General features: G+C 41.2%; 1 protein-coding gene across 3 annotated transcripts in view; it reads right to left on the bottom strand.

Annotated features, from left to right (window-relative positions):
• APPL2 (adaptor protein, phosphotyrosine interacting with PH domain and leucine zipper 2) overlaps positions 1 to 12,579 on the bottom strand; it is a 69,985-nt gene that overhangs the window by 39,295 nt on the left and 18,111 nt on the right. For all 3 annotated transcript variants that reach the window (XR_011075974.1, XM_068560715.1, XM_068560714.1), the window contains exons 4-9: positions 12,458 to 12,529; positions 7,684 to 7,771; positions 4,536 to 4,577; positions 4,361 to 4,419; positions 3,070 to 3,216; positions 111 to 193 (exon numbers count right to left, since the gene is read on the bottom strand). Coding sequence is in view for 2 of the 3 variants with exons in the window: in XM_068560715.1 (XP_068416816.1) it covers positions 111 to 193; positions 3,070 to 3,216; positions 4,361 to 4,419; positions 4,536 to 4,577; positions 7,684 to 7,771; positions 12,458 to 12,529 (491 nt within the window). In the remaining variant the exon portion in view is untranslated. The remainder of the gene's footprint in view (positions 1 to 110; positions 194 to 3,069; positions 3,217 to 4,360; positions 4,420 to 4,535; positions 4,578 to 7,683; positions 7,772 to 12,457; positions 12,530 to 12,579) is intronic.

Consider the following 12,579-nt stretch of genomic DNA (forward strand, 5'->3'; position numbering starts at 1 on the left):
GCACTTTGATGGCCTAGTAATGGCTCAGAGAGACACTGACAAGGAGAGAGGACACAGGCTGCAGGATGTGAGGAAAGATACATGAGATGCAAACCGGAGTGTGGCATTACCTTTGAACCATGTCTGCAACGGAGGATAAGAAGCTGTCCATACTTTGGGAAAACATCTCTGCTCCCTTCTTAAAAAAGTTAATCTGAAAGATATAATTATGATATTCTGAAAAGTGTCTAAGCAAGGTGATCGATGAATTCATGACACGTGAGACTTAACAGCACAGGGGCAGCAGACACTGGCTGGCCCCGCCTTGCCGGCAGCACTTGCTGCCTCTCTGCTGAGCCCCACCTCACCGGCTGAGATTGACTCCCAGAGCCCCTGGTGTATCTGTAGAGGGAGGAGGGTGAAGCCTGCTCCCCAACGTTCTGATCCGGAAGCAGCTCTTGCCCTGGGTGGTGGGCATGGAGATCGACCTCTCACCTCTAGAAGGCTAGTAGGTGTCACCAGCACAGTTCTGACTCCTTACACCTGGCTCCCCAGACACCCTGGGGAAGTATGTACACCAATGTACTTAGTTTTCACAGTACAGAAACACAATGATCATGATTATCCTAATGCAAGGTATACCTGCAGGGAGATGTTCTGGCCCCATGATCTTTGAACCATACAGAGATAACACCGTAAATGCCATTCTGGGTCCCTGAAATGCTGAATATCAAGGTCCGTTAAATAAGCTTTCTACATTTCTAAGTGCACAACATCAAGGTGGCTTTTTCTCTCTTTCCCCTCCCTGAAATCCTTGGATTTTATACTCTAAGTCCATGTCTTAGCTCCTCTACTATTCTGTAAATGCCTAAGGCAGGGGCTCATGCAATCCCTAAAAAAAACCTGATGAATGAACGGATGGAAGGAAGGGATACGACACTGGCTTCTACAGCCACATTATGTAGTACTTACCCTGTAAACACGACACTAAAGTTCATTTTTGTGTTCTCACGAACCTGTACACAGATAACAAAACCTCAGTTTGTATGCAGGCCTGAGGACTGAATCACGGTCTAATTGGAAACCTGTTTAATGAGGGCCAAGGAAGGAAGGAATGGAGTCAAACCACCTCCAATAAGGTGGGTGGTGCTGAGAAGTCTCACTCAGCGCAACATCATCCAAAGACCTGAGTTCATGGCCCTTTGTGAACAGCAGGAAGCACTAGGGTCATATGACCATCAACTAACAAAGTAGATGCTCAATGGGCATTGGTTAAAGAGGGCTGATGAGGCAGTAGGACAGCGAATGCTTTAGAATCATCCCAAAGATTCATGGTGTCAGACAACAACCTGGTCTTTAGGAAGGAACTATAGTTTTCATCAGGATGAAAAAGTCTGCAGGGTGAGACTTTTATTTGGTCTTTTGTCTTGAAATCTGCATACTTTTCATATGAAAAATGAAACATGCCATCCTCAGTCCTCAAAAATGACGCTGCCACCACCCAACAATGACGGTGTGCTCTGTTCTGACTTCCTAGGCACGGGGGCTACACTGGTGCTACTGCATCCAATGTCTTGTCCTCCCCAACTGTGTCCAGGCTGGGAGAAGTGGTGGAGTCCTTGGCCATGGAAGCGAGTGAAACCAGCCAGTATCAAACCCATCCTTTAGGACTTGTGAAGACCCTCCTCTAAACAACCAAGCTCCCCAAGCACTGATCCATCAGGCCTGGAGCAGTTCATCTTTCTGAGATGCTGAGTCCAGGTCCCTCCCTGACTCAGGGTCTCTAACTGAGCAGGAATTACTGCTTCAAAGGCAAGAAATGTCAATCAGGGAGGACAGATGTGAGAGGAGGTATTAATCAGAGACAACAAAGGAGTACTGGCATTCTCCAACAAAGCCAGGACATCGGCAGGGGCAGAGGTGCAACAGGAGAGGGAAGGGTGACAGAGAGTGAGCGAGTATACACGTGTGGACACAGTGCCCATTATGAGGAAGCGGGGGGAGCTCCCAAGGATTTGCTGAGGACTGAAGCCCCCAGCTGCACAGTGCTAGTTTTTGGTTTAATCCAGCTTTACTCAGCTGACACAGAATGATTTTATTGCTCTAGTTAAATACTACCTCTAAAGACACCAAGCTGACCTTAGTGTTCCTATCACTCAACAATAAAATAACCACATGAAGAAGACAGACAGCTGAGCTTAGATGTTTAAAGATCCTCTCTTGTTCTCCTTTTCCCTGAATGAAACTGATATTGTATTCTTTTGAAATATATGTATTTTTAAAATGTATTTTTAAAAAATAGATGCTCACATGTGGTTTTTTTAAGTTGCTTTTTTTCTTCTCAACATTTTGCTTCCTCACATTCTTTTATGTTCCTAGATTGTCAACTGAGAGAAGGTTCCCAGCTGTGTTTCTCACATGCCCAAGTGAGGTTTTGGAGCCAACCTAAGTGGGGCTGAAGCAGGGCAGGGATGGAGGGTGAGGGCTAGTGCCGCACGGTCAAGGGCCCATCCCAAAACTGGAGCCTCCCTGCAAACAAACGTTCAGTAGCCCACGAAATGGGAGGAAGAAGCCAGATAAATATTCTACAGAGACCTCATCAGGCAGTGGCAACATTTCCCCACGCCCCAGATGCCACGGTGCCAGCAGTAACCTCAGCAACGTATCCTTAAAGAACAGCCCAGCTGAGGGTGACCCTTACCACACAGAGCAGCAAAGGATCGTGCGGAGTCCTGGGTTGTACGCCTAGCTCCGCCAACCTGGGAGTCGGCGGCTTCTCAGAAACCTGGACCAGGCCTGGCTTTCATTTGAATCCGACACAAAGGGTCATGCCAGCTCCTCCCCATAGGAGTCTTGGGATCAAAGCCATCATTTCCTGCACGTATAGCCTAGTAAGTCCAACTAATGATGACCCAGCCCCTCTGGAAGCTCTCCAAGTGCTGAATCTCAGAAATTTCCAGCGAGGCTGTGCACCTGTGTTTCTTTCTCTGATGATGCTTCAGTATCTCCTATAGGCTACGTCAGCAGAATGCCATGCTGTTCTCCACAGCGGGCTTAGGTCTGACGCCTCAGGGACAGGGATCACCCTACCTGTCCGTGGGCAAAGCCCAGCATGGGCTCCATCATGGCCACCCGCTTTCTGTACTGCAGCGCATTGAGAGCACAGTAATACTGAAGGGATGAAAGGTGCTGTTTCCGCCGGGCAGCTGTCACCTCCTTTACAATTTCAGTCTTCACCTGGTTAAAAGGGGAAAGGAAAACAAACATCAAGCTGTCCAAAGCAAGGGGCAATTCTGTAAGAGCATGCAACTTCAAAACATGTTTGTTTATTCATTAGAACAATTTTTGTGACAAATAAAAAGCAGATGAGATTCCACCTCAAGTTTTTAAAAAATCCAAATTAAAAATACCAAATTAATGGCATCTCAGCGTTTGTGAGGCTGCACTGGGGTGAAGACAATACTTTCTGTTGGTAGCACTACAAAGAGCTACAATCCTTTAGGAAAACAATATGGCAGCATGCATTCAAAGCCATAAATATTTTGGTTCACTCATAAGATTGTACTCCCAGGAAATCATGGAACAGAAGTAAAAGCTATATGCCTGAAAATATTCGATATTATCTATAGCAGCTAAAAAGCTAGAGAGCATGAGTTAAAAAAATCAGAGTCAAAAAAAAAAAAAAAAAATCAGAGTCAACATCCAGGGCAAGGAGTTCAAGTGCCCAAGTATATGTGAGTCAGAAAACCATATGAGCTATCAAGCTTAAGTTAGAATCATTATGTGATTATCATTTTACAATGGTTCCAAGTTGACATTTAATAAACCAGTTTGAAAAAAGCTAGAACAGAGAAGAAGTCTACTTATGAGGTTTGGAATAAATATTTTAAAAATCCAGGAACTCCCCTGGTGGCACAGTGGTTGAGAATCTGCCTGCCAATGCAGGGGACACAGATTCGATCCCTGGTCCGGGAAGATCCCACATGCCGCGGAGCAACTAAGCCCGTGTGCCACAACTACCGAGCCTGCGCCCCAGAGACCGCAAGCCACAACTGCTGAGCCTGTGTGCTGCAATTACTGAAGCCTGCACGCCTAGAGCCCATACTCCACAAAAAGAGAAGCCACCACAATGAGAAGCCCATGCACCACAACCAAGAGTAGCCCCTGCTCGCCGCAACTAGAGAAAGCCCGTGTGCAGCGACGAAGACCCAACGCAGCCAAAAATAAATAAATAAATAAATAAATTTATATTTTTTTAAATCCATGTATAGGAGAAAAAAAGAATTCATCAGGACACCCTCAATGCCACAAATTCACAATACGGAAACATAAAAGGAGCTTAAGTAAATGAAGTGAAAAAATGGAAGGTAGGTATTCGTACCTTTTCATTCTCCTTTTTTTTAGGAAGCCTGCTATATTTTGCCATTGAGAGGTCATGCTCTAAAAATAAAGAGATATTTTAGCACCCAGATGGGCTGAAAGGCAAGAACATTCATTCAGCATCTCTTCCCACAGACATACTAAACTCACATACCAAGAACAGAGAAGATGCTTACCACTGCTGGCGAGTCCAAAAAGATCCTTTAAAGTGCTTACTTCTGAACAAGAGAAAAGAAACATCTTAAAGCAAAGAAAAATAAAATACGCTAACCCAGAGCTCTGTGCTTTCCCAAGAAAATAAAGATATGTGCGTGGAAAGGGGGAAGCTCCGCCAGCACCCTCGGGTCCTGGTGCCTGGGGATGCTTGTTTTAGTGAAAGAAATCTGAAGCAATCTAGTATACTGTACTTGCAACAAGCCAACACCAATAAATATTACCCCATGTGGGTGCCACACCCATCATGCACAAGGACGGCTTAACAAAATCTAACACCAAAAAACCAAAAAGTTAGTGAGAGCAATGACTGTCCAAGGTTAAAAATTTTAAAACACAGAGATATTTAAAAGGAAGTGACACTTTCTACGATTCTAAAACAATCCATTTTTACTTTGTCAAACAGAGCAAAGCATTTTCACATCTTCTACATTGTTTTTCGATTTGTCTCAAAACTGCCTCCAGCTTTTAAATTTTCCACATTTTTCTTACTCTTTCTGATATGGGGCTGCTTTCTGCCTTTCTATTCTTTAATTTTTCATTTCTTTCTCATCTTCTACTTCCTGTTGGAGCAGTTTTAGTTTCTTCCTCATCAATTTTAAATAGCTTCCTGAATAACTCTTGTATTGTCTTCAGATTATGTACTTATATTGGTGGGTAAATGAAAAAGGCAACAAAATGTAAGATAAAACACCACTCCCACTACTGGGCATATACCCTGAGAAAACCATAATTCAAAAAGAGTCATGTACCACATGTTCACTGCAGCTCTATTTACAATAGCCAGGACATGGAAGCAACCTAAGTGTCCATCGACAGATGAATGGATAAAGAAGATGTGGCACATATATACAATGGAATATTACTCAGCCATAAAAAGAAACGAAATTGAGTTATTTGTAGTGAGGTGGATGGACCTAGAGTCTGTCATACAGAGTGAAGTTAAGTCAGAAAGAGAAAAACAAATACCGTATGCTAACACATATATATGGAATCTAAAAAAAAAAAAAAAAAAGGTTCTGATGAACCTAGGAGCAGGACAGGAATAAAGACACAGACATAGAGAATGGACTTGAGGACACGGGGAGGGGGAAGGGTAAGCTGGGATGAAGTGAGAGAGTAGCACTGACATATATACACTACCAAATGTAAAATAGATAGCTGGTGGGAAGCAGCTGCATAACACAGGGAGATCAGCTTGGTGCTTTGTGACCACCTAGAGGGGTGGGATAGGGAGGGTGGGAGGGAGATGCAACAGGGAGGAGATATGGGGATATATGTATATGTACAGCTGATTCACTTTGTTATAAAGCAGAAACTAACATACCATTGTAAAGCAATTATACTCCAATAAAAATGTTAAAAAACAAAAACAAAACAAAAAAAAACACCACTAAGCAGAGGGGATGCCAGATTCTAATTTGGTTCTGATTTTGACTCAGGTATGACCCAAGCCAAACACTTCAAATTTCTGTCTTGGTGTCAGCAGAAAAGTATACCTTGATTAACTTTTTTCATAGATACTAAGAGCTTCTCCTTTTACTACTACTAGACAGTTTTATTTTCTTAAAAAAAAAATCATCATCCTGGGCAAATACTACTGATACTACTAATCCACAAGTTGAGCCCTTTTGGACTAACAAAGGCCACATCATCAACAATGCTGGGCATTCTCAATCCTAGGTTCCCATAAACAAACCTGAAAGACATCAATCTGACAATACAAGTCTTAGGGGGTAATTATTTTGTTTCTAAAAGACTTGGAGTTTGTTTTTTAAATGATATCCCCACACATTTCTAATGTTTTCATTTAGAGAAAATCCTTTTTAAAAATGCAGTCAATGAGGCTTTCAGTTACTACTGGATAATCAGCACATGACCGCATTTAAGTTTGGGTTTTACCTGCGGTTACAGATGAGCAACACTAAAAAACACTAAAAACCCTTCTCAATCAAGGTTTCTCTTTATACAAGCTGACATATTATTTATTATTTTTTATTTACCAAGTGTTAGTGCTGTCACTCTGCCCTTGGGTAGAGTTTATGCCAGTTCTACTGTTTCCCCCATAGGCTTCAGGTGACCTGATCACAGGGGATCTCAAAGTGAGGGGAAAAAAAGCTTCATATTTAAGATTTGGCCTTCCATTTACTGCATCTTTTCTGCCTAAAAAGAAAGTTTTAAACTTCCTGTTTTTAAACAGGAAGTACTATACTGAACAACAGATCTTTCAGCACTCAGGTTTAGACTTTTTTGGTCTGCAATGTTTTATAATTGGTGTTCTAGAAAATACAATTCTTTATTCTCTATGCAATGAATATTTTCAATGAAATAAGAAAGGACAAAAGGACTAGAAAATCTGCATTCCCTTTTGTAGTATCAACTAAGTTTTTGCAAGATTATTTATTCTTTTTTATATTTAGTTTTTGACTACCTTGATTTCAAATGATATAAAATTATTCTGAAGTTTTATTTGAGTTGAAGAACCAAAATTAATCCAAAAGATCAACTAGGCTCTCTGAACTAGTCACAGATACTCCCACTCACTAAAATGAGCTCCATCAGAACAGGGACCCTATATACCTTGTTCACAGCTGTACCCCCAGAGTCTAGCACATTTAAAGCATGGTCCCCACTCTGCCCTTCCCTCTCCAAGCCTTCCACTTTACATTCCAAAGTGTTCATGGCTCCCCAAGAACAGCATGCCTTTACAAATGTCCCCTAACCTGTAATATAAGCCTCGCCATCTTTGTCTACTTGGTAAACATTTATTTATCAAAACCCAGCTCAGAGATCTTCTTCTCTGGGAAGCCTTCGCTGGCACCTCATCCTCAAAGGGTAATCACGCCTTTCCGTGTGCCATTTCTATTCCTTGTACATCTCTGTCCTGCTGCCCTCATCACATAATATTACAATTGTCTGTTTCCAAGTCTGTTTTCTTATTGGCCTGTGACTTCCTTTAGGTGAGCCAAGAACATAGTGAAGATTTAATAAAAGCTGAAAAAGAAGGCATTTCTCAATGATCCACACACTTAAAGAAATAATTGCAGTAAAAATTACTATTAAATGAATTAATATTCTTAAAGTATATGGCACTGAACTCAGTTACTTTACCTGTAAGATCCTTTTCTCGAAACCGTATAATAGGTAGAACCATTGTGTCTGCCAACTGTTTAGCCAGCTCTGTATGGAGAACATTAAGCTGAAAGAAAGAGAAATCTACTGAAGAAAATTATACCCACTATTACTGACACTGTCTTATTTCACTGAGGGATCACACTGAACACATCCATGTGGTTAAAGAGCTCAGTTAGACTTCCTTAAGCAAATAAATACCCTTCATAAAGCAGTAAATGACAGAAGCTAAGAGGTATTAAAAACTAAATGCAAGTTTCTAACTGACCGGGGCATCCGTTAAGTTTGCTAAAAGAGTCCCCGAGCCCACAGTTACTGTTTGTTAACTGTGCAAACTGTGGCTCTGTGTTCTTGATGTGAGCCACACCCGCCTAGAGAGGGAGAAAGCTCTGATGTGCTGGCAGCACAGGTCAGCACTTTGCCGGGCCTCTGTGTGCTCTCTCACTCTCAGAGGGGGCTGAAGTCACCCCTGAAAGACAGGCCTGCTGGGAACCTACTAACCCTGCAACTACAGACACTGGGGGCCCGGGAATTGCTCTGGAGAAAGAATGTTCCCCGCGGAAATAACTCAGCCAGATTTCAGACCTTTCTAAGCACAAGAAGGCTGTATTCAAATGTGCTCCTCCTCACTAGATAATTTTAACAGCCCTTGATTCTTTCTCCCCTTCTACCTCAAGGCCTTACTAAATCCTGTCTTTGTAAATGGTCTAGGAGAAATAAAAATTATCACCATCAGCACTACCACTTTTGAGCTCTTTCTGTGTGCCACCTTTACGTGCTTTATACCACTTAGTTCCCACCTACTCTGTTAGATGGCTGTTATTTATTATCCTCATTTTTACAGGCGGTCAAATAAATCCCCAAATCCAGAGAGCAACTAAGTGACACAGCTGGGATTTTAATCCTGGGCTACTGGGATCTAAAATCCATGCTCTTTCCAACACATTGTCTGGGATATAGAGTTTGTCTTTCATGCTCACACATCTGCCAAAACTTTAAACATGTGGTAGTCAGTAATGAACACAGTGGAAGGCCCAGACTTCCAGATATTATGAGGATGCTCTGGGATTCCTGTTGGGTGTATAAGGGGAAATCACCCAGCAGTCATCTTGTGGAGTAAACATTTGGCAAAGTTTTCTTTCAGCAGTGATAGCAGTCACATGTCCGAATCCCCCTTCTGCACACGGATCTCCCCCCAACAGATCTGGTCCTTCAGGGTTGTGCTTGCAGAGGTTGCTCTGACAAGCTTGAAGACTGGCTTAAGGTCAACCATCTGTCAGGCCAGGGAGTGACAGGCCAAGAAGTCAATGTTCTCCCTATCTTTCAATCAAGCCAAAGAATGGCAGCTTTTTCTGTGGGGAACACATGAAGCCAGCCATGCCAAAAAATGCATTAGGATAGAATGTGTTAACTACTTTTCCTGAATAACTTCAATAAGAAATGTACTGTTTTTTTTTTTTTTTACTAACAGTTAATTAGATGAATTGGCTCTGCGCCGAATGCTCTGATATAATTATTTAATTTAACCTCTATAACAGCCTAATTAAGTGGTCTGTCCTGCTACTGCCATTTACAGATGAAAAAAAACAAAACTCAGAGAGGTTAAATGGTTTTTTTCCAGTGGTTATGCACCTCAAGAATAGCAAATTTCCTAGCTACTCTACTACTGCTTCTTAAGGATCAAGTGGTCTGTGTCACCAACTTTTTGCCTTGGGGCTTTGAGAGGTAAGGGATAACCACTTCCAAACACAGCACCTTTGCCGAGGAGAGTGCGAAGAGCACAGACCACCTCTTGGCACTTCAGTATCGTCACATGGAAAATGGGCGTTGACAGCATCTTCCCTGCATGGCTCTTTTGACAATAAAACAAAACATGAATAGGAAACACTCAGAGCAGAGGGTCTGACACATACTGGGCAATGAAATCCATAATGTCAAAGATTTCCTGTCTCAGATGCACTAAAAGGAAGTAATCTAGAAACCTTGCTTTTGGTGCAATCACCAAGGATAAAAAAATCTCTGTATGCCTAAGACATCGAACACCTGAATCCAATGCATTCTATTAAATATAAGCAACACAAATCTCTACTTTTAGTTGGATTTTTCAATTTCTGAGTCAAATTACTTCTCTTGAAAAATTTTCAACCTGATGTAGGCCCACCTTTTGAGAAAACCACCTCAAAAGCTACTCTACTCTTCCCACCTGAGTTAACTGCTTTCACTGGCTTAGGTCTTGACATCGAGAGGCTTGTTTAAAAACTCACAGTGTTAAGCTTCCAGGAGGCCATGACACTGCCTTTAAACCACAATTCTAGGCTTCCATCCTTTTGGAATGATTCACTCCCCACTAAAGGAATTGTCATTAGCTAATAGGCAAATGAAAAGATGCCCGACATCACTAATTGTTAGAGAAATGCAAATCAGAACTACAATGAGCTATCACCTCACACCGGTCAGAATGGCCATCATTAAAAAGTCTACAAATACTAAATGCTGGAGAGGGTGTGGAGAAAAGGGAACCCTCCTATACTATTGGTGGGAACGTAAATTGGTGCAGCCACTATGGAAATCAGTATAGAGGTTCCTTAAAAAACTTAAAAATAGTTACCATATGATCTAGCAATCCCAATCCTGGGCATATATCCAGAGAAAACTCTAATTCAAAAAGATACATGCACTCCAATGTTCACAGCAGCACTATTTACATGGCCAAGACACGGAAGCAACCTAAGTGTCCATTGACAGATGAATGGATAAAGATGTGGTGTGTATACACACACACACACACACAATGGACTACTACTCAGCCATAAAAAAGAATGAAATAATGCCATCTGCAGCAACATGGATGGACCTAGAGATTGTCATATTAAGTGAAGTTAAGTCAGAGAGAGAAAGACAAATATCATATGATATTACTTATACATGGAATCTAAAACATGATACAAATGAACTTATTAACAAAACAGAAACAGACTCACAGACATAGAAAGCAAACTTACAGTTTCCAAAGGGGAAGAGGGGAGGAATAAATTAGGAGTTTGGGATTAGCAGATACAGCCTATTATGTATAAAGTAGATAAACAACATGGTCCTACTGTATAGCACAGGGAACTATATTCAATATTGTGTAATAAACTATAACAGAAAAGAATATGAAAAAAAGATACATATATCTGAATCACTTTGCTGTACACCAGAAACTAACATTGTAAATCAACTATATTTCAATAAAAAATTAATTCAAAAAAGAGAATCATCATTCCCACCCATGAAAATACAGCTCTGAGTAAATATCTTAAAGTAGAAATCCTGGTTTAGGGTTTTGACAACTAATCACATTTCCTGAGCAAATCTCCTCTAATCAAGAAAACACATAACTTCAGTGGGTGTAGACTACTGTTTCTCCCCCTGGGTTATTCATTCACTGTTAATTAAGAAAAATTCTTCTCCCCACCTTCAAAAAAATTTACTTTCTGAATAGATATGCATCCATAGATATGGAATAGATATGCATCCATATTATCACACACTTCAAAGAGCCACAGCAGTGGGATAGAGGACAAAGATCACAAGGAAGTGGACAGTTTGTATCTATATCCCCAGCGCCTAGAACTGCATCTGCTAAATAGTAGGTGGTCAGTAAATGTTTGTTGAATGAATAATGCCTCGGTGAACTGATTTGTTGAATGAATGAACAGGCAATTGGTACAATTTTATATGAACGTTAGTTTCTCATTTTATGAACTGAAGATAGCGTTACCTTCATATCAATGATTGCACAGTGAAATGGCATCTGTGCACTGCCTTTTTTGCGTATTCTCTATGATGATATTCTACGGTAGGCACTACACACTCCTTGGAAGACGAAACAGTTCACACCTACCTAATTCGGCAGAGGGTTCTGCCCCACACCAGTAGCATCTGAGCTCGGTTTGTACAATTAGGATTTATGTACTTTTTCCTATAACAATACTTCCTTTTCACAAATATTCCAAATGTATTATACAATACAGCTACAAAAACAGTTGTAAGAATCTCTCTGTAGTGGGTTGAATCACACTCCCCCCAAAGATATGTTTATACCAAACACCATGTGAATATTTGGGAAAAGGGTCTTTGCAGATTCAGTAAGGGATCTCAAAATAAGACCATCCTGGGTTATCCTGGTGGGCCCTAAATCCACTGACAAGAGTTCTTATAAGAAGAAAAGACACAGACAGAAGAGAAAAAACACGGGGGTGGCGTGGGAAGAGAAGGCCATGTGAAGTCAGGGGCAGAGATTGGAGTTATGCTGCCACAAGCCAAGGAACACCCAGAGTCATCAGAAGTTGGAAGAAGCAAAGAAGGATTCTCCCCTAGATACTTTGGAGGGAACGTGGCACTGCCAACAACTTGATTTCATACTTCAGGCCTCCAGAACTGTGAGAGAATAAACTTCTATTGTTTTAGGCCACCTACTTGTAATTTTATTACAGCAGCCCTGAGAAACTAATTCTCCCTCCTTAGGAAACTGAATTCTTAGAAGTCTTTCTTTCAGTCTATTGTTCATATATACCAAAGCCTTTCCCCTCAAACCAGAAACAAATGGAACAGCATACAACCTCTTTTATGAAATGAACCTTGGAAGATAAGGTTGAGATACCTTCTCAGATATTTAAGTAGATATCTAAAAATAAAAAGTGGGCCAAAATAAAGATGAAAGAAAGTTCAAAAAAGAATCAAATAAAATTTTGCCATGTGGCTATCTTACCTCATCCACCACTTTGGAAAAATAGTGGAGTGTAGAAATTACTTCTTCATCGCCTTTGCCAAGAGCAAAATTCTACGACCAAAGAAGAAAAGTGGCAGGTGTTAACTGAATGCTAGGGAATT

This window comes from Eschrichtius robustus, chromosome 13, assembly GCF_028021215.1.
Source record: "Eschrichtius robustus isolate mEscRob2 chromosome 13, mEscRob2.pri, whole genome shotgun sequence".
NCBI lineage: Eukaryota > Metazoa > Chordata > Mammalia > Artiodactyla > Eschrichtiidae > Eschrichtius > Eschrichtius robustus.